Genomic DNA, 23,427 nt, shown 5'->3' with positions numbered 1-23,427 from the left:
GGCACCGGCTTACTTATTAGGAAAACTTGCCGCTTTTATGTAGAATTTTCAGTGCAAAGTTGTCCTTGTTTGAAGAAAATCTGATAAACTTGAAAGAAAAACAGCTTCAGACTTTGAAATATTTGTATGATAAAACATCCTTCAAAGGCGTCGTCATACAGCCGACGCTAGATGGTAGGGTACTGGAATCCGCCGAGGTTTGCCGAGTGGTGGATTCGAATTCTAGACAGTATAGTTCCCATCAATTGGACAGACTCCAGTCTTCAATGAATTGTCTTCTTGATGTACTTTTAGAATATTTTAATTTTTCTCGCAAGAAAGTTTTGTAACATTTTATTTTTCTCATAGGATATTCTCCTAATATTTTAATATTTTCTTCGAGGATAGTTTTGCAATTATCATTAATTAACCGATTTTCAGAATTTATATTTCTAAAAATAAACGAAATAATATGATTCATTGATCCCTGGTGTTGATTAACCCCGATAGTAGCCCGGATGTATGTCACACAGTTCTATCATTAACACTTTCATTCAATTTAGATAGTGATGAATTGAAAACCGTTGCTAATGTTCTACTTTTCTGCAGAATGAAGACAGAAATGAAATTGGGGTAAACATCCTATTGTTCTGCTCCGACTGGGCATACGTCATACAATAAAGTGTGGTATGAGGGAAATTTTGCCCGGACAGCGGCACTAGTATACTCTAGTATCGAATTCCAACTGTCGAGGGCTTTTTTTACGTGTACGCCAATGTGTACACGGGACCTCGGTTTTTGGTCCCATCCGAATTACTAGACAGCTGTCCTTGTCCTGCATCACTGACCAGGGGGAACCACGCCGGAAAATCTGGATGAGTTTTCTCGGCCAATGCAGGGATCGAACACCTGTCCTCCAGGCTAGCGAGCCAGCGTCTTACCCACTTAACCACCGTGATCCCCCGAATGAAGGCGGACATACGCCATACAGTGTTCTATGAGGGAAATTTGCACACTCTTATTTTGAATTTCAAATTTCAAGTATTCTGCGTTGTCCGTACTGCACCAATGACCCGGGGACCACGCCGGAAAACCTCGAGGGAACAATCTCTGATCTTTACAGTCGACAGAAAAATAAACTATTTTAATAGACATCCAAATTCCAAGTACTAATTTACCGTAAGTTATTACGGTAAATAACCCATAAAGAAAATTGTTTCAATGGCATGAAGTAATTAGAACTGGAAATACACATAAAGGGTACATAATCCTATGACCTGGGTGTAATTATATGTAAATGACCTGTTATATGTAAATGACCTGGGTGTATTTATATGTAAATGGCCAGGGAGTAGTTATATGTAAATGACCTGTGTATATTTGTATGCAAATGGCCTGGGTATGTATTTATTTGTTAATAAAGATTTTATTGAATTTGAAAGGAATATAACCCCAATTAACTGAATTGTGAGTGAAAAACTATCCGACACGTGGCCCCATATCGCCGGATCTAATACAAGGCGGGACAGGCTAATATCAATAATCTTTTTGTAATCACAAATCATTCATATTTTATTGTGCTTTATTTTTGGTTTTATTCTGTTTATTTAAGTCGGTTTCTTCAAATTTGGAGCCGCAGTGGATCGGTGAGTAAGGCGCTGGGTCACTAGCCAGGAGGTCCGAGGTTTCTCCTTGTTAGTGGCGAAGAAAGGGTCGGGGGAGGGGGGGAGAGGATTGCCAGTTTGAATCTGATTTAAGAGAAGGCTGTGGCGCCGCTGTCCGGATTTGTCTGCGGTATTGCCGAAGGCGGAAGCAGACGTAACGCCGACTGAACAACAGCAACCGCTGCCCGGGCAAAATTTGACTCATGTCACACTGTATGGTGTATGTCCGTCTTCATTAGCCCAGTCGGTGCAGAACAGAAGGACGTTAAGACTAATTTCTTTTATTTCAATTCTTTTTTTTTTTAAATTTTAATTTTATTTCAGTATAGTCAAAAGATGTGCATTATGCATATGGACACTCCATTTGCTTATTACGCTATTTAACCGAGATTTCGTCTAATGGTTTAGATCCGGGTGTGACGCCATAAGGACACATGTTAGCACTGTTCATTGTGTATTCTGTACGTGGGGGGGGGGGCGAATGGTTAAAGCGTGTGCGTTGGATCAGAAGGTCTGTTATTTAGTCAAGATTCGTGGTTTCGATTCCCCGCTTCTACGTGAATAGGAGTAAGGTTGCCTGTTTAATATCGTAGGTTTTCTCCGGGTCCTCCGGTTTCCTCCTACTGCTAAAGACCGCTACGCACAAGCGAATTAATGAAATAAATTTGAACCATATGTAAGTCCCGAAATGACCTAGTTTTTGTCGAATGGACGTTAAGACGTTGGCTCGCTAGACTGGAAGTCGCGAGTTCGGATGGAACGAAAAAAAACGAGGTCCCGTGTACAGATTGGCGTGCACGTAAAAGATCTCTTGTCAGTTGAAATTCGATATAAGAGTAGGCCGTAGTGCCGCTGACCTGGCACAATGTATGGCGTATGCCCGTCTTCATTAACACAGTTGGAGCAGAAAAGTAGAACGTTCAACCTCATTTTTGATCATTTTTTATCATTATCAAGAAGGTGATAAGATGAAAATGGAATTTTTAATTTTTAATTATAACCTTTAACATAAATAAGTTATAAAGAAAATCAGGTCAATAACCCTTATACAAGAGAGAGATCAGAATACATTTTTAGATTTGTTAATTTCCTTTATTCGTATGTAATATGTATATGATATATTATAGGTGTATGTAATATGTATATAGGTAAGGAAGGATATTAAAGATACATTATGGGAGATATCTATAGAGAGTTGGTCATTCTTGCTATGACAGTTTAAAAGTCGATGATGAAAGAAGAATATATTGAAAAATTCAGTCAAATTACTTTATTCTGAACATAGTTATCATCGTTGTAATATTTGCCTAGAAATGGTAGCGAAATGTGTCTTCACCGTCGCCGAACGTTTGATTGACAGGCGTTAACTCCACCTACATATCTCGATTATCAAGTAAAGTTTTCAATGACATACGGAAACGCTTTACAGTGGCCTCGCTAAGTACACTCTATCATTTAGCCTCGATCTAACTGACGTATTTTCATCAGGTTACCCCTTATCTAATTTAATCAATTAGTGAAATCCTATTTAAATCCGAGCTGTAGCCGAGCCATCCGTGGGTCTACAGAGTTGATTTTGGTCTTGTTGTTTAAATTAAGATGTAATTTATAATTTCTATAACATCTGAAGCCTAAATTAAGACTTGCAATAATCAGATTTAGCTCTTGCATAATGCATGTTTAATTAATATAGGTTACATGTATATGATATATTATAGGCCTATATAAGAGTTGAAAATTAGACCAATATGATCGAAATACAGATCCTATTATCTTCCCTGTTTTATGGTATTTTGGGATAATAATTTATAACCTTTTCTTTATTTTTAAATATAATGTATAATCAACCCCTCAATTTGATTAAAACACAGATCCTATTTCGTTTCGTTTTTTATAGTTCAAAATTTTGTTTTACTTGTCTGGAAGAGTTGTTACATAATCGGTCTGATTAAAACACAGATCCTATTGACCTGGAACAGTTGTTATTATCGGCGTGTTCTGAATGGTGTGAGGGATTAGCCAATGAAACGGTCTGTTACGGCGTGTTCGTGTCGTGTTATGCACGGAACTGTGGGTAATCCACTAGTTACATCAATGCTGATTGGTTAATCAAATGACGTAATAGGGTCAAAAGTCGCTCGTATGACCCCTGACGCAACCTTCCACTACAACCGATCAGATCTTCATGTAGTGTAGGCCATCGAAAGTATAAAAACGAAACGAAATATACATCTGTATTTTAATCAAATTGATTTTGTTTCTCTCTGTTAAAATGTCTAATTCTGTAAATAAATAAACAATTAGTATAATTAATGAGCATAAGGCCTGTCATTGAGTCAACTGGCGGGGTTTCGATTCCCTGGTTCTACGTGACAAGGAGTGGGATCGCCTTCCAATCTCGTGGGTTTTCTCGGGGTCCACCGGTTTCCTCCCACTTATTGAAATAAAATTGAACCATATGTTAGTTCCAATATGACCTAGTTTGAATCGAGTGGGCGTTTAAACCCCATTTTTCTCTTTCTCTCTTTCCTTAAAATAAAACAATGGATGAAAATATTCGGCACAATTAGCACCTCTCCACATCCTTTCACACATCATGGTAAACATCACCAAAATACGCTAAAACTATAAAATATGTAATAACAATTTCAGGCTTAATTAACATGCAAATTTTCGTCTTTAGTTGATAATATTTAACAACTAACAACCCACTCCCATATACACCCAGTATCTTTAGTTGATAACACCGAACAAACTATCAACCCCACCCCACCCCCACACACCATCATCTAAATTACTAATATACATTAAAAACTATCTATGGGATAATAATTACTGGTTTATTAAACATACATTATGTATTGCAGGTCTTTCTTTAGGTCTGAAATGTTATCTTAATTATTAATTAGACATTAATCAACTTATCCAGACCATAATCAACCCTCGATGTCATCGCTAGTCTGCGATATTTACTGGAATAGGATCCGATTTGCTGCTCAACTTTCATTCATGATTTAATCATGAAATGGATAATCGAGACTATGATTTTATCGTACCGACTTTAGTAATGATGATCTAGGCAAAGCCGAAAATTCAATTGCTAAATTCTCGGTTCAGAGTGGATCAATTTGACTGACATTTTCAGCAAATTGCCTTTACAGTATGTAGTTTTTAACTATTATAGTGAGAACTGTCAACTCTTTATCAAATCTCCCATAATGTATCTTTATCATGGAACTCTCGTATTTATCAAGCAAAGATAGGAGTACGGTCGCCGTAACATTTTTAATATGTTACTGTTTAATAAATAAATGTCACCGAAAGAAATTACATGTATCTTTAAATTGTTTCAATGGCATTTAGTAATTTAACTGTAAACGCAGGAGACGCTAGTCTATGTTCAGACGCCATCTTTATTAGCCCAATCGGGGCAGAAAAGTAGAATGTTAAACCCCAAGAATCCGAGTGGAAACTTTAGTCAGAAATAAACAGTAATGTATTGAATAGAAGTGTGTCCTATATGTCATACTAAACATAGGCTGTCTGTCTACAGTTAGCTCCACTTGAGAACGAAAATGAAATGAAATGAAATGGAGTTTAACGTCCTACTGTTCTGCTCCTAACCTGGGCTAATGAAGACGGGCATACGCCATACAGTGTGCTATGAGGTAAATTTTGCCCGGACAGCGGCACTACGGCCTACTCTTATATCGAATTCCAACTGCCAAGGGATCTTTTACGTGCACGCCAATGTGTACACGGGACCTCGGTTTTTCGTCCCATCCGAACGACTAGACAGCTTTCCTTGTCAGCCCCTCCGTCCTGCATCACTGACAAGGGAGAACCACGCCGGAAAATCTGGATGAACTTTCTCGGCCAATGCAGGGATCGAACACCCGACCTCCAGGCTAGCGAGCTAGCGTCTTACCCACTTAGCCACTTGAGAACAGACACTAATCTAGTTGAATCCTAAATCGACGATTTAAGTCGAAAACACAAAGTAAACATCGAGAATTTTGTTAAGTATTTATTCTGCTTCCATTTAATACAATTGAAAAAGTTTATTTAGTCTTTGCGTGTATGACATATGTGAAACGGAGTAGAACATAATTACAGAAAACAAATATACTAATTTTTAGATATGGCTGCCATTTAGGGCAGAGATCAATTCTCGAAGTATGAAGTAGATGGCCCCCTGTGGTCAGAATCTCTTATATGTATTTTATAAAGATATTAGGATTCTAAAGTTGAAATATCTCTCAGTCAGAAACAGTCATTGAATAGCATTATATCCTACATATTGTATATTTTAGGATTGTTTGATAATAATGGGGTTTGAATGGCTGAATGGTTAGCACGTGCGCGTTGTATCATAAGGCCTGCCATTGAGTCAACTGGTGTGGTTTTGATTCCCCGGTTGTACATGACAAGGAGTTGGAGCGCATGTCCAACCTCGTGGGGTTTTTTGGGTCCTCCCACTGCTAATGACCCCTATGCGCAAACGAATTATTGAAATAAAATTGAACCATGTGTTAATCCCGAAATGACCTAGTTTGTGTCGAGTGGACGTTAAAAACTCTCTCTCTCTCTCTCTCTCTCTCTAAATACTAGAGAAGCCTAGTGGAAACGTCGCTCATTAATAAGCAGTAATTGTACTTTATAGAATTGTAACCAGTGTATAGTGTTACCCTATGATAAATGAAATGAAATGGGATTTAACGTCCTACTGCTCTGCTCCGACTGGGCTAATTCCTGTGAAAAAAAAAACAAAAACAAAACAGAACAGCTTAATTAAAAAAAAAGTCTTCATTAGCCCAGTCGAAGCAGAGAAAAAAAAATGAATTTGTATGTATTTTTTTTCTCTCTCAGAGATGAACAGAATGATATAATTTTACTGGTTACTTATTGACATCGATATAAATGTCAACTCTAAACAAGATGAATTTATTGAAATATTTTTGTAAATGTCAATTGTGTAGCAGATAAATCTATGGTAATAACAATAAATACAGGAAGACCACACAGAACACAAAACAAAACCGATAGAGCCACCGACAATCCATACTGACATTAAAAAAACATAACAAAATTTATATGGGAAAAAATCACTAGTTTGTACACGTCATATACCACGACGTCTCGATTCGATACATTTGTGCTTAATAATGATAATAATGGAGAGAGAGAGAGAGAGAGAGAGGGGGAGAGAAGAGGAGAGAGAGAGAAGGGGAGAGAAGAGGGGAGAGAGAGGGAGAGAGAGAGTGAGAGAGAAGGGGAGAGAAGAGGAGAGAGAGAGAGAGGGAGAGAGAGAGAGAGGGTAACATGGGACTAACACATGGTTCAATCTTATTTCAATAATTCGCTTCCGCGTAGGGGCCTTTATCAATGGGAGGAAACCGGAGGACCGGGAGAAAACCCACGAGGTTGGACAGGCGACGATAATAATTATAAGAGAAACGTTGTGGTATATGTGTATAGAGATTGTGTTGTGTTGGTTTATTATAGTCAACTACTAAATACAATTGAAACATTATACTCAGACATTGACAGAATTTAAAGGGACAATAACACTCTTGCTGGCTTGACAGCTCCAAAAAATAAAAAATAGCCTTATTCCAAGTTCCAGATGTGTTAGTGTCTTACCTGTTGTGTAAATTATACATTAAATCCTATTTTACTTGTCCAGAGGGTTCAAAAATATTTTTAAATCCAAGTCACATTTGAAAAGGTTTACGAAAGGCTTTTCAAATAATTTAGTTGAATTTTTCCAATTTTTTAAATTAGGTGTGTTAAGATGAAATTTGTATCATCAATTAATTGGAATATTGTAAAATAGTACAATTTGTTGACCAGAATAAAGACTGGGACATAGTATTCAGTAACAAGAGTCGTATTAAGCCTTTAACAACAAAATATCAACTCAAGTGAATGGATCCGGGAGCCAGCCGTAGGTCTCTAATGCGTTGTACATAATTTATCAGAATTGATGATAATAAATTGCTTAAACTGTATTTAAATAATCAGATTTTTATTAAATCAGAAAGAATAAGAATATCAATTTAGATTTTATCACATTTCTTAATAAGTAGAATTGATAATAATAAATTGCTTGAAAAAGATATTTAAATAAACAAATTATTTTCAATTCTCAAATGAAGAAGAATTAAGAAATGAAATTAGTTTTTGATCATATTTTCCTAATAAGGAATATGTTAAGCACGTGCTGTATGGTTTAAAACAATACGGTAGTTGAATAATAATCAACACTTGTATGTTTATTACATGTTCATTACACGTTAATCTAGCTACTTACAGAGGTCATCTGTGTCACAGATTGTGTATAACGGTCGCGTTCCCTCCGCACCTTACCGTCACGGTAGCTACCTGATTTCGGGAATCGTTTTCAAAGGGGCACGGGTCTGCCACTGTGTGGAGTTAATTAGTTTATATTACCTGTTGTACGTGTTTATTATAAATGCGTTGTACAGGTGGTCAGGATTGTTTTATTAGATCGACAATAAAATACCGTTAATGGTTGTTAACAAGTTCTCTATATTTATCAGTAATCACAATAAAACTCGCTAAATGACAAAATATTAATACTGCCTTGCTTCCATCCAGAACAAGGCAATAGATTAACGCTGTAGATGAAATGGGCGGGACCGGAATGACGACATCCACCAATCATGGTTAACGACACAGCCTGCTGGAAGAACTGTCGGCGTTTTGTAAAGGATTCCGAGCGTTTATTAACCAAACCTGATCAAGTTTAGTCACATTACAATTTCATCATGAATCGAGAAGTCACTAACATGCATTTGAGTTTATCGTCAAATTCTTTAACTTCAAATAACGTTGGTAAGTTTATCTTTTTAATTGTTTCGCTTCATTCTTTTTTTTTTTTTTTTTTGCGGCTTTGTTTACGTTTTCGCTGACGTTTTCTTCGCTCAGTGACATCTATGCCGAACAAATTGGGCCTAATAAGAGCTGATTTTTGGCTATTATCTCTTTGCCAGCTGATAGGATCGTTGTGTGATTTAATTCATTTCGGGCAAAATTAAATCTGCACGTACCAATTCTGTGCTGGTCTGATAATGACAGGGCTGAATATAAGCAGACGACACCAGTCTTCCGACATTTCTTTATTTCTACTGATTTCATTTAAAATCTTGGGACTTGTTCACAATTTATCCACGGATATATTCTTGTTGGAAAATCAACCATTGTTTGACTTCCAAAATTCTACAAAACGAAATGGTTTGACATTTTTTTTATTCTTTCAATTTAATTTTATCCCTTGATTGGTTCACCATTATTATGTTGCGATTTGTATTTGTATATAAATGAAGCTCAAATTATATTTTTCTTCTCCAACAGTTTTTAAATATTTATTTTATCTTTTGATTTCATTTTAATTTTTTTTAATCAATTTTTATTTGATGGTTGCTTCAGTTCATTCAAATTATAATCGTTATTATATTTTTATGTTAACAGCTCGCAGTACAGTTTCTCCGAACTCTTTGAAAGATTTGTCGGATAAGGATAGAAACATCCACGATGATTCGGATCCGTCATGTTCGGACTTGGACAAACCATCGAAACAGAAGCGACACCGGACAAGATTTACACCGGCGCAGTTGAATGAGCTCGAGAGGAGTTTTGCCAAGACACATTACCCCGATATTTTCATGCGAGAGGAGATGGCATTAAGAATTGGTTTGACAGAATCCCGTGTTCAGGTAGGAACAATTTAAAATTATTTCATGATGATTATATATTAGTATCACTGGCAATATAACTTAATATCAACACATTGAGCCTTTATAAATATCACTAAAGATAAATATAAAATATAATATATACTTATAAAAAATAAATATTAGTTTGGTAACGTGGAGAGAATACTATTCGAATCGACCCCCAAATTAATTAATAGTAGTTCTTACATAAGTATGTATTATAGTTTATACCCCTATCCAGTTACTATAAAATAGTAAAATAAATACATAACGCCTACAATTTATTAAAATGTTTATTTATTTATTTGTAACATGTCATTAACCTTTGAGAAATTTCATTTACAATAAACATAATTGATAAAAAGCCGAATGAATATTCTAGAATTTCGATATTTATATAAAGGATATAAATAGTTATAATATAATGAATTTATTAAAATAATTAATTAATAATAATTATGGTTCTTCAATTTTATATAGAATATTTATATTTATCAACAGAAAAGTCGCTTTCTATATTTTCAAATGAGATATAATCGGAGTCAATTTTTTAAAATATGCATTGAATTCAAGAGAAGACTTAAACATACATTATGCAAGAGCTTAATCTGAGTAAACTTTTAAAATATTATATCCGGAGTTTAAAAGAAGATTTGTTACCTTATTGGTATTAATTAGTATTGGAGGCAATGACCGAGCCTTGAATAAAAACATACAGATTATAAGCCCATTTTAGAAATAATTTTGACATGTGTATATCACACCCAACTAAGCGATAATTATATTTAAAAAGATATCAATTAACAACATTTTACGAAATAAAAACAAGGCGTTAGTTTTAACAGTTTTGGTATATATTCCATAATTATAGCTTTATTCTCAAATTCTACCGATCCCAATAAACATCGTTAGTTAATTATAATATTATATTTTTCAAAATTGACCTCTCATTTGAAATACATATTCTTATTTTATTTATTCAACTGTCTTGTAGGATTAAGATTGGGTTTGGGATTTCAGATTAAATAATAAAAATAAATAACGCTGTCTCTTTTAATAATTTTGTGTTTTTTATTTATTAAAATAATATATTCTATAATCTGATTCTATATGGAATTGAATTTGATAATGATTTGTGGTCTTGAAATAACATTAATTGTTTTATTTTCAATTCAGTAATTGTACAACGCATTAAAAACTATTTTTGTTGTTGTAAATAGTATATTTAACGTTCGCTGCCACCTGCTTAACATCGCCCACCATCACAGTTTTTGTTTTTTTGCTTAGAGTTTATATAAGTTTAGAATTTTGTGACTTGTGTCATAGTTATAAAAGGTATGCGTTCGACGCGTTAAACTGTTAAAAACCGTGAAAAACTACCAACTATTTTCCAATCAACAAATCAATCATTTAATCAGAGATCAGCAGTTATCGGATGAAATCGTTAATCCGGGGCAAGCAAACAATGATAACTCGGGGTGCCATTTTTCATTTGGGGAGTCCACATAGTTTAAACAATTTCGTTTTATCATCGTAATTCTTCTTTTCTATTTCTTTAATTTTTAAAAATAATTCTAAAATATTTCATAAATTAAAGAAACAAAGTTTTATTAAAAAAACTTAACATAATCTGCTCATTTTCGTGCTATTATTATATAGTCTATTATAATTTATATTTTCATAATTAAAAATAAATTGTTTTAAAAAAAAAATCAACTTTGTCTACCTCCTCACGTATTCGGTTTGTATATTTAATTAAACTTTTTCATATGATATTGAAATGGCGAAATGGAGACATTCCCCTCATGTAAAATAAGATTATTAATATTTGTGTAAGAAACAGAAAATGGCTGTGACCTTGTAATGAAACGTAATCAAGTCTTGAGGAAGAAACAATTGTCGGGGTGTCCATTCATTCTATTCTACACGCTATCCCCCTGATAAAGCTTCGCATGTCATTAGATTTTCATGGAAAATGCGTCGAAGATTCCATTTTGGCACCTCTGTAATGAACATATTAAACAGGTCGGGCAGCAATCCTCGTTTTGGACCATCAAGGGACCCGACTGTGCAATCGAAATCGGAAAACAAGACAGCAATGAGGGTTTATATATTCCCGAATCGCGTGCGAATTTGCTCAAGTCTCGCGCACTTGTCAACGCGGCCTGCTTCTGTCGGTCTCGTGGGTGACGCTCGAATAACGGCCTAACCCCGAGATTGCTACAAGAGTAATTATTACTAAATAGCTATTTCCACGTTTAGCACCAAAGGCACTGATAGTTTTCGCTATTTGAAAACTAATAGCAATATCGGGAATTAATACCAAATGAAACGCCGCTTGCCGATCGGTGTCAGTATGAAATACGGGACCGTCTAGTTGTTCGCGGCACGCGATATGAATAATTAGAGTTATATCCCGTGTCAAAGCTGGAAAAATACAAACACATAACACGATCTTAAGCAGACATTTCTTTGTCTCGGATCTTTCACCAAGACACAGGATTCTAACGATCGTTTTAACCTCCAAATATTCGCCTTTCTACAGAATTATTAATATCTTGAAATAGATGGATACAAAGAATTATTAATATCTTGAAATAGATGGATACAAAGAAAAGAAAATTAATATCTATTACGTCATAAAAACTAGACCTATTTTACTTGTTATCTGAATATCCCTAAATTGTTCCTTTTTAAGAAATATGACATTTTTTAAAATTTATTCAATAGATATGTTTAAAGAAATAATAAGATATTTTTAGGAATTTCTTCACAAGAATTTAAGAGAGGATGATTTAAACAATTGCGAGTACCCTATTCCTCGTCTCTTTCATTCACTGTGGGCCCATTTCATTCTATAGGCTTATTTCATTCTCAAAGTATAAATCATTCTCTAGGCCTAGTTTAAAATGTGTCTATTTTCATCAACATGGTTTTAATATTATTTTTTTTAAAACAAATATTGTCTTCAAATTATAATTCTTGTCTTAACAATTTATCAATGAAATATATATATAAAAAAGTGTTAAATATTAAGCATCCAATAATATTGAAATACAAGACTTGCCACAATAAAGAATAGACCAAAAACGACGTGCAGAAAAATAAGACGTTAAACCCCATTTCTTTTCATTTCTTGTAATGTTATTTAAAGATAAGTGTAATTTTGAAAACTCATGATTACGTCATACACGACGTTATTTGAACGCGGCTTTCTTTCTAACCCACCACGGTTGATAATTAGGGGACATAACTCGCAGATAGCGGTTAATTATTATAGTAAATGAGGATGAGTGACAGGTCGGTCATCCGTCAAGTTATAAATGAAGTGATTGATAAGGAGACTGTAGAATCTCTAGAGTCCTATCAATGACTATCTATAAACATTAAATAAACGATGTGCGTCTCTTTCTATATAACATGCACGTGTACACTCAACCCCCCTGACTAGTCGATTTGTTCCAAAACAAACAATGGACGTCCCTCGGAGAAGTAAATTATCAAGAAGATTATTATTAGATGAACTAATTACATTTTGTCATTTAGAGAAATCACATCCCGTCTCGGCTTTATTGGGCAAGTGGAATTGACAATATTATTGTAATTAAACCATTTCTTTAAAAATAATTGTGCTTGATAGCCATAAGAGATATTTATCGAAACGTGTATAAACCAGTGATTGTTTTCCGTATAAATTGTGTTGTGTTTTTAGTGTAGCGAAATTCTAGTCAATGATAAAATTATTTCTTGGGGGCTGAATGTTTTCAGAAATAAACGCACAGTTGAAAATCAAATTTTATATAATAATAAAAAAAATTTCCGTCATTTAATATCGATTGTTCTTTGTATCCCTGAAAAGCATCGAGTGAAATGCCAAACTTCAATACTAGAAATACCCATCTTTCAAAAACAATGACATACTTCAAAAAAAGTATATTTATATATTTTTTAAATTGATATTTTCTTCTTAATGTTTATCTTTATATCTGGATATTGTTTTTATAGACACCCTATTGTTTAAAATACGAAATACAATTAATATTTGGTTTAAATATTCTCTAATGTTTCACGCTATCTTATAAATATACTGACGCATGTTTAAAAATATTATCTAATGTTTAAATATATTGTCTAATGTCTAAATATATTGTCTAATGTTTAAATATATTGTCTAATTTTCAAATATATTATCGTCTTCATTCGTCCGGTTTATTCAGAAACGCGGGGCCTTAAACCACATTTCATGTTTTAAATATATCATCTAATATTCTATAATTTTTGTTTTGTTCTAGGTCTGGTTCCAGAACCGACGTGCTAAATGGAAGAAACGAAAGAAGGCCACCAATGTATTCAGAACACCCGGTGCACTTCTGCCATCGACGGGATTTGGACCTTTTGGTACCATGAGTGAGACGTTCTGTACGTTTCCGGGGACCGATCCACGTTGGGCCAGTATGCAACAATTTGGTTCCCCGATGAACGCCAATGTCAATCCTCTGACGTTATCTGCCAGTTTACCACGCCAAGGCTTTGCTCAATCTCTGTCGTCACAAGTACCTGTCGGTACGCTTGGTAACGGTTCAGTATCTCTTAGCAACGGTATCTCAGTATCGAACGGCGGCTCGGCCATCTACAATCCTAGTTACGGTGTAACGTCGACCTGTTCGTCTCCGTTAACAGCCAACTCGCCATCGCCAACTCTTACTACGTCACAAATGTCGTGTGGCATGCAGGAAATGGATGACGTATGGAGAGGAACAAGTATTGCCGCACTGAGAAGAAAAGCCCTCGAGCATTCAGCGTGTTTAACTGGATTCCGTTAAAACATAAAAAAAAGAAGAAAAAATTGTATTTTATAGTTGAAATTATTAGAACTCATTTAATTGTTTTAAGAAAAGTGCTTTTTTATTTCTCTTCAAAGTGTTATATTAAATTCACACTTTAAAATCTAGTCAAATTTGAAATCGTTTTTATTGAAAATAAAAATAAAATGAATAATATTAATTTATGATTTTTTTTTTTTTGTAAATAGCTTATAATTATAATAATTGTTGTATATATATTTTAATTTAATTGTAAATAAACAAAATTTTCTGTCATTGTATCGTTTTAAATTTTCGTCCAATGTTTTGAATTAATTAATAAAACTAGTTAATTATTGTTAATATATCGTATTATTACATCCATTCCCCCGCTAGTCAAGACTAAATGTTAAATTAGAAATTGAAGAAAAATTGACAATAAATTAATTACATTGACTATTATTTAGTTTTGTTTAGTTATTCACGTGATTTGTTGTGGTTTGGGGTGTATTTTTGTTTTGTTTTTTAAATCTCGTTGAGTGGGATTTTTAAGTTGCAAGGAAAATAAAACACAACATTTTATTATTTCTGTTTAATTTCTTTGAAATAATTAGAATGGACGACCGATGTTTCGTAGAATAAAAGCGAAAGATTGTTTCCACGGTATTAATGTAGTAATTGGACTATACCAATGACAAGTTTATAGAGAAAAACAACTGTTTATTATCATGGACCGTCTATGTAGTATATATCAATGATGAAATGAAATGAAATAAAATGGGGTTTAACGTCCTACTGTTCTGCTCCGACTGGGCTAATGAAGATGGGCATACGCCATACAGTGTGCTATGAGGGAAAATTTGCCCAGGCAGCGGCGCTACGGCCTACTCTTATATCGAATTCCAACTGCCGAGGGATGTTTTACGTTCACGCCAATGTGTACACGGGACCTCGGTTTTTCGTCCCATCCGAACGACTAGACAACTGTCCTTGCCAGGCCCTGACAAGGGGAAACCACTATCAATGATGATAAGCGAAAGAGATATGGTAATTGAAAATTAATATTGTCAGTGGTGCAGGACTTCGAGTCCTGCGGATGGGATTTGAAATAAACAAACATATATGCCGGGGTTGGAAGAACAGTAGGGAGTTGGACGTGGGAGGTGGAATGTCGGACGGGGGAGTATGTCGGGGTGGTGGGGCAGCGGTAGGGGGTGGAGTATGCCGGGGTTGGAAGAGCAGCAGGAAGTTGGGCGTGGGGGTGGTGGGGCATGTCGGGGTGGTGGGGTAATGGATCGAAGGGGAGGAGGAAAGTGTGTTGGGGGGTAGGGGGTATTTTATAGACCGGGTCGGGTTGACAAGAGTATGTACCGGAGGAAGAAAAGCTTTGTTTGGTTTCTCGTTTTCATCCGATTGTAATCCAAGCAGAGAGGTTATTTACCGTTCATATTTTCATTTCGTTTTCGTAAAGATACATTATGTAAGAGGTAAGTCTGACCATTGCTGGTCTTTCTTTTGGCCTCAGCGTTTATTTAAATTATTAATTAGACATTTACATGTATTAACATTTCAAATTATTACTTAGACATCTATTAACATATTAAATCCACCGTTGGTATACAGGTCTTTCGTTTGGCCTCAGATGTTATTTAAAATATTAATTAGACATTTATTAGCATGACAAGACCATAATTAATTCTCTAGGACATCGGATGGTCGCGATTTTCAATGGATTTAAACAAGATCATCGTTTAATAATTGAATTTAAAAAAAAATAAATAAAACGGATAATCGAGACTTTGTTTAATAATACTGGTAATAATAATAATAATAATAATAATAATAATATGTCCATTTATTTATATAGCGCTAAATCCACAAAACCTGTTAATAGCGCACGTAACAACGGTAGAAATAACAATCGAGACACCGCTATTCCCCAGCAGCCATAACTTTATCTATTTTTTGTAACTTTTATAACGAGAACTATCAGGTCTTTATCTTAATCTTACATAATTTTCAAAACTACGCTCAGAATAAAGGACTGAAATTTAAAATATCCTCTTTTCGTTTCATGAATATAACTGTCATGCCTTAATAACAAAAATAAAAGATTCTAAAAATATAAATATTCATTTTACCTTAAATTTAATTAATATTTAAATATAAAAAAAAACCCAGAAAAACACCCAGACAATTATCACAAAACATACATTTTCATATTATAAGTATTGATTATACCGTAAATATCTAAAAATAGTTTTCAAAAACATCTATTGTATCGGAGAATAATTGATATTTTGCTAACAAAAATAACAACTATGACAATAATTACTCCTGGGAGGTTGGATGGTCGAATGGTTAGCGCGTACGCGTTGTATCGCATAAGGTCTGTCATTAAGTCAAATGGCGTGGTTTCGATTCCCCGGTTGTACCTGGCAAGAAGTAGGGTCGCCTGTCCAACCTTGTGTGTTTTCTCGGTGTCCTTCGGTTTCCTCGCACTGCTAAAGACTCCCTACCCGTAAGTGAATTATTGAAATAAAATTGAACCATGTGTTAGTCCAGAAATGACCTAGTTTGTGTCGAGTGGACGTTAACCCCCATTTTTCCCGCTCTCCCTCTCTCGCTAATTACATTTACAAGTAATATCAAAATACATTTTACCAGATTTGATAGCGGACAAAAATATTTAAAAATATTTGAATTAATTTATATTAATTTCGACACAAGCGTGATTACTTTGGTGGAAGCGGACGTTAAAGAACCATGGTACTACTCTAGTAAACACAGTCAACTGATTTTAAAATAATATTGGACTACCGGTAATATTAACGCGGTTATTGGTCGACATGGATACGAAAACTATAGATGGATACAGTTTAATGTTGATCACGTTGTCAATGATAGCACGACTTGACATAGCACGTTCACGCTAATAGAAGTATATTATGTATTGTCATTGAGTCAAGTGGCATGGTTTCGATTCCACGGTTGTACGTGACAAGGAGTAGGGTTGCCTGTCCACCCTCGTGGGTTTTCTCCGGGTCCTCCGGTTTCCTCACACTACTAAAGACCCCCACGTGCACGCGCATTATTGAAATAAAATTGAACCATGTGTTAGTCCCGAAATGACCTAGTTTGTGTCAAGTAGACGTTAAACCCCATCTCTCTCTCTCTCTCTCTCTCTCTCTCTCTCTCTCTCTCTATCATATCATATCATGTATTGGTTTAAACAGTATTTATTTCAAGAATATTATACAATATAAAAGCATAAACACTAGGATACAAAAACATACATTATGACGTCACATTAATAATGACGTCATTGTATTAATCATATTAAACATACATTATGCAAGAGGTAAATCTGTCTATTTCAGGTCTTTCTTTAGGCCTAAAATGTTTCTAAATTATTAATTAGACATTAATTAACTTATCCAGGCCATAAGCAGCTCTCGATGACATCGGATTTCTCCGATATTAAATAGATTAGAATAGTTCACCAATATTTTGATTTAAGCTAAAAAAAAAAAAAAAAATGGAGGAGCAGTACAGTGGTTGAAATTGTTGCACACGTCTTGTCAAACCTTCAAAGGCTAATATCTTCGCTCGCAATAGAGTAATTTGAATGGAATTTTTCAATTATTCATTTTACATTTTCTATTTTCGAACTAGTATAGCAAGCATGGCTAGCTCTTTAGCTAAATCTTACATAATGTATCTTTAATTTGACACATGAAGGATTTATTTTAGCGACGTTTCGACGAGGGCTCTCTCGTCTTCATCCAGTTAGTAAATGCCACTTAAATAATTTATATTAATTTTCTTTCTTCTTGTTTGGGTGTATAATATATGTACAATTTCACATTATATATGATACAGACAAAAACTAATTATATTATTTTAGTTATCGTACAAATAAGTAGATAAGTAATTTTGAATAAATAAAATAAAAAAATAAATACATACACTGTATTAATATATTTTAAAGAATTATACATTGATTGGAATGCCTGGGATAGGACGAACTTGTTTCTGTATATATCATAACCCCATTGTGGCATAGGCCCTTGATCTTTTTGTTGTAATTTTGACTATATATATGTGGTTTCAAATTTTGTTATATTGTATTAGCTTGAAAACGTTGAGAGAATACTCTTCGAAACGTCGCCTAAATAAATCAGTAGTTGTTTTCTATAAGTATGTTTATAGTTTATTTATCTGCCCAGTTACTAAATGTCACTTAATGAATATAAGTATGTTTATAGTTTATTTATCTAACCAGTTACTAAATGCCTCTTAAAGAATATTAATAAGTCTATATACAACACACAGTCGATCGGCAGAATATTTATTGTTGGCTCGCTTTAGACCATAAGATCTTTCATTGAATAAAGTGGTTACTCGACATGCATCCCACCCCCTTTGTGCGTGACAAGGTGTCGGGTCGCTTGCCTCTCTCTCTCCCTCTCCCCCTCTCTCTCTCTCTCTCTCTCTCTCTCAATCGCCTTTTCTTGTGGACAGGTCGTTTGTGACCGGGATCATGACTGTAACTTGGTGAACGTAGCTGTGAACTTCTATTTACAATATCTATTCTTTAACTATTATAGCGAGAATTGTCAACTCTTTATCTAATCTCCCATAATTTATCTTTAAGTATTTAATTCATTATTGTTTAGGTTAATGTCTCTAGTGATAATCCTGTATGTTTTGATGTCAATACTTGAGTTTATCCATTTATAGTTAGAATATGAAAAGGCTAATGTCCATCAATAGGCAAGTCATTAGGTCACCCGACTTAGTAGAAGCTACGTCGGGCATCCACGATGCTGGAAGTGTACATTGTATATTGAATTATTGTCATTTATAAGATATGAATTTCCAGTAATTAAAAGATTGAAGAACCATTCCAGACTTATTAGTTATTGAAGAACCTAGCGGTTATAATAAACAAAGTCTCAATTATTAAACTAAATTATTGAATTGCGATCTTGTTTAAATCCATTAAAAATCTCTGCCATCTGATGGTCTAGAGCGTTAATTATGGGCTTGTCATGTGAATAAATGTCTAATTACTGCAATCTTTAATAATGTTTTGACATCAGATACCCCTAACTACTTATTTTGTCGGGATAGGTCACTACACAGTTAGGGTTACCCGACTGCATTAACGTCAGACCATAATCAACTCTAGATGGTATCGCTAGCCTGCGATCTTTAGTGGACTATGAGCCGATTTACTGCATAACTTTCCTTCGCGATTGGGGATCACGGTGGCTAAGTGGGTAAGGCGCTGGCTCGCTAGCCTGGAGGTCGGGTGTTCGATCCCTGCATTGGCCGAGAAAGTTCATCCAGATTTTCCGGCGTGGTTCCCCCTTGTCAGTGATGCAGGACGGAGGGCCTGACAAGGACAGCTGTCTAGTCATTCGGATGAGACGAAAAACCGAGGTCCCGTGTGCACATTGGCGTGCACGTAAAAGATCCCTTGACAGTTGGAATTCGATGTAAGAGTAGGCCGTAGTGCCGCTGTCCGGGCAAAATTACCCTCATAGCACACTGTATGGCGTATGCCCGTCTTCATTAGCCCAGTTCGGAGCAAAACAGTAGGACGTTAAACCCCCTTTCATTTCATTTCATTTCATTTCCTTCGCGATTAAACGATTAAATAGATAATCGAGACTAGGATGTTTATCTTACTGACTTTAGTAATGACGATCGAGGCTAGGCGGAAATTTCAATCGCTTAGTTCTCGGTTCATAGAAGATCAATTTGAATGAAATTTTCGGCAAATTGCCTTTACATTATTTAGTTTTTAACTATTATAGTGAGAACTGCCTACTCGTTATCGAATCTCCCATAATGTATCTTTAAGTGAAAGGTTATTTTATTTGAATTCAAAGCTGATTACACGCTGCAATATTGTGAAAGGAATATCATTCCAAAAATGGTTCAATTCCTTTTCAGCATTTACAATTGATGAATTAAAATTTATCGGCATAAAAGTGGATTTAAAACTGCAATATTGGGATAAAAAGGACTTTTACCGACGGCGATCCGATATTGATTTCTTTTAAGATTATTACTAGGAAATGATTACTTTTAACGACGGATATTGCCTTTATTTAAAAAAACAAGAAAGGAAAGTTGTTTCGAATATTATAAACTGTTAATAAAATCTAAATTTGACTTGATAAGTTGTGCAAATAACCATTGACCAACTTTTTTTTCAGGTCGTTGTACTGTTCGAGTTTTCAGAAAGATAGACAAAAAAGGTGCGAAAAATAATTTTACAAATATCATATTACGTCATGAATTGGTATCTAATTTAGAACTATAAATAACTATGAAACCGACAAAATCAAAAAAATATGTTTTGTACAGCCGAACAATTTCATGTTTTGTTAATTAGTGAAGTTCATCAGGATAGATGCTTTAAACAATCTTTATTTCATCAACATATATTTTTATTAAAGTATGGAATATTTAATATACTGATTCTATTAATGACCATTCGTAATGGGGTAATACGAGCGACTTTTGACCCTATGACGTCAGACATTTGATTAACCAGTCAGCATAAATGTATCTTAGTAGTAGGATACCCACAGTTCTGTACACGCACGCCAAGAACTCGCCGTAACAGACCATTTCATTCGCTAATCCCTCACAGCAGCCAGAACGCGGGATATATAACAACTCTTCCAGATCCTAGTGTAGTAAAGGCAAGTAAAACGAAATTTTGAACTATAAAAAAACGAAACGAAATAGGATCTGTGTTTTAATCAGGTTGTATTAATTAGTTCCCCAAACCAAAATACAAATCAAAATTCTCCTTCTCCTTTTCAATCTGTTCGTGGTGTAGATTGCAGGGGGGTGGGGGTGTTCTCGGGTGTGCTGTAAAATTGACGGACAATGTATATCTATTTTTTTATGGTCGACAATTTTTTCATCGGGGGTGCCCCCCCCCCCCTCCCCGCCTTTAGTTACGAGCCTGATAATAGATTGGTAGTTATTGTTATATATGGCGCGACTCACCTGTACTTACTAATATATATTCATGACAAATACAACTCGGCAAAATAAATCTATTTAATATGGGTACACAGGTCAAAGGGAATAAAATTAGTGTTTAGTACTGAGCCATGTTTGAAAACGGGTTCTTTATTAATGCTAGATTCACTGTCGTGTGATTCGTTACAATAGGATTGTTCCTATTGAATCCACGATCTGGTACGTGCAGATACGTTCTGATACGTTTTGATAAGATCAACACGATTGCTACGACTGACCTCAATATATGATAAGATCTGATAGGATTACCACGATTACAACACGATTAAAGGCAATGATGTACGAAATGCTGTTACTGTTTCTTATTGAGCAACATTTCTAGTAGAATTCTCTCATCATACTAAACTTACGCTGTCTGTCTACAATTAGCTCCGCTTGAGAACAGACACTAAGCTAATTGATCGACATTTTAAGTCTTAAATCGACAATTTGAGTCAAAAACACTATATATATATATATATATTCCGCTTTCATTTAATAAAATTGAAAAGGTTTAATTAGCCTTTTTGTGTATAACAGATGTAAACCGTAGTATGACCGCATTACAAAACAGTAAACTAATTGTTAGATATGGCGACATTTTGGGACAGAGATCTATTCTCGAACTAGGGAGATAGTTGTCTGTGTGCAGAATGGTCGCCACTAATTCTAACTTTACTCAGTGATAAACATATATTGTATTCTAAGAGCCAGAGAGAGAGAGGGGGATAACTCCCACTTGACACAAACTAGGTCATTTCAGGACTAACAATTCTTTGCTCATTAAAAATGGTGTCGGAAGCCATAGACTACACGACTCGTGTACTGATTATAAAATGTTAATTGTGTCTTAAATATTGGATACTGGCATCCCACATTTTTAATTTCGAATATTATGTTTTCATTAACTATTTTTGAACTGTTATAGCGAGAACAACCAGCTCTTTATCTAAATCATACACACTGTAACAAAAACATCCGTGAAAAAACGTAAAAAAGTCCGGAAACAAAAATTACCAGGAAAATTTTATCCGTATTTGTGTTTCCTGTAATTTACAGAAACTCCTTCAATTAACATAAATTCTATTTTCAAATACGGAAAAACAATCCTGGTAATTTTTGTTTCCTGTGCATGAATGGGATAAAAATGTCATTGAATTAAACATTGACTTTATAAGCGTGTGTGAAATAGCTTTATTTAACGTCCGCTTCCATCGAAGTGATATCGGAGACAATCTTTATTCGCAATAAAATATTTTATCCCTAATTTCACGGAAATTTCCTGTTTAATACTGAATATTCCATAGAAATACATAAAACACGTAATTTGAAGAAATAATTCACACTTTTAACACAATTTTTCAAAAAAAAGCTTTCGGCTACATAAACAGGGGGGTTGGATGGCTGAATGGTTAGCACGTGCGTGCTGTATCATAAGGCATGTCATTGAGTCAACTGGCGTGGTTTCGAATCCGCGGTTGTACGTGACAAGGAGTAGGGTCGCCTGTCCAACCTCGTGGGTTTTCGCCGGGTCCTCCGGTTTCCTCCCACTGCTAAAGACCCCTACGCGCAAGCGAATTATTGAAATAAAATTAAACGATATATTAGTCCCGAAATGACCTAGTTTGTGCTGAGTGGACGTTAAACCCCATTTCTCTCTCTTTCTCTCGCTACATAAACAATGGATATTTTTTACAGTGTAATGCCCCTCAAGACAGAAGCAATTTATGAGATATTTCACTGAAACTAGTTTCAAGAAATGCTATTTCTATACCTATTTCTATACCTATTTCTATACCTATTTCTATATCTATTTCTATACCTATTTCTATATCTATGTAAATGAGCATGAAGAAGTAGACTGTGGAATTATCATAAATGCTGACAAAATGTTTAAATCCTTAGTTAAGCACCAGCTTAAATATATCAAAACACATTCTATGATTTTCTTTAATAAAATATTTACAAAGAATAACAATTACCTCACCTATAACGAAGATAGTATAACACTTAAGGGACCACTGTTGTAAATACAGTATAGTGGATTTTGGAAAAGAAACTAATCAATTTGAGGTACAAATCTCGTGCATATTCTAATTCTGGTTCGGCATATTCAATTTCTTTCAACTGATTTCAACAACATAGGAAAAGGTACGAATCAATTCGAGGTACGAAGTGAGGTACGAATGAACT

General features: G+C 34.8%; 1 protein-coding gene across 1 annotated transcript; it reads left to right on the top strand.

Annotated features, from left to right (window-relative positions):
- The first annotated feature begins 8,404 nt into the window (after window positions 1-8,404).
- On the top strand, window positions 8,405-14,625 carry LOC126817272 (homeobox protein orthopedia). Its single transcript, XM_050544093.2, has 3 exons — window positions 8,405-8,501; window positions 9,138-9,382; window positions 13,675-14,625. Exons 1-3 carry the CDS (start codon window positions 8,435-8,437, stop codon window positions 14,203-14,205), a joined length of 843 nt encoding a protein of 280 aa, XP_050400050.1. The 5' UTR covers window positions 8,405-8,434; the 3' UTR covers window positions 14,206-14,625.
- The last annotated feature ends 8,802 nt before the right edge of the window (window positions 14,626-23,427 follow it).

The sequence above is a fragment of the Patella vulgata genome, chromosome 4 (assembly GCF_932274485.2).
Source record: "Patella vulgata chromosome 4, xgPatVulg1.2, whole genome shotgun sequence".
Lineage (NCBI taxonomy): Eukaryota > Metazoa > Mollusca > Gastropoda > Patellidae > Patella > Patella vulgata.
This window is presented reverse-complemented; position numbering and strand designations above follow the sequence as displayed.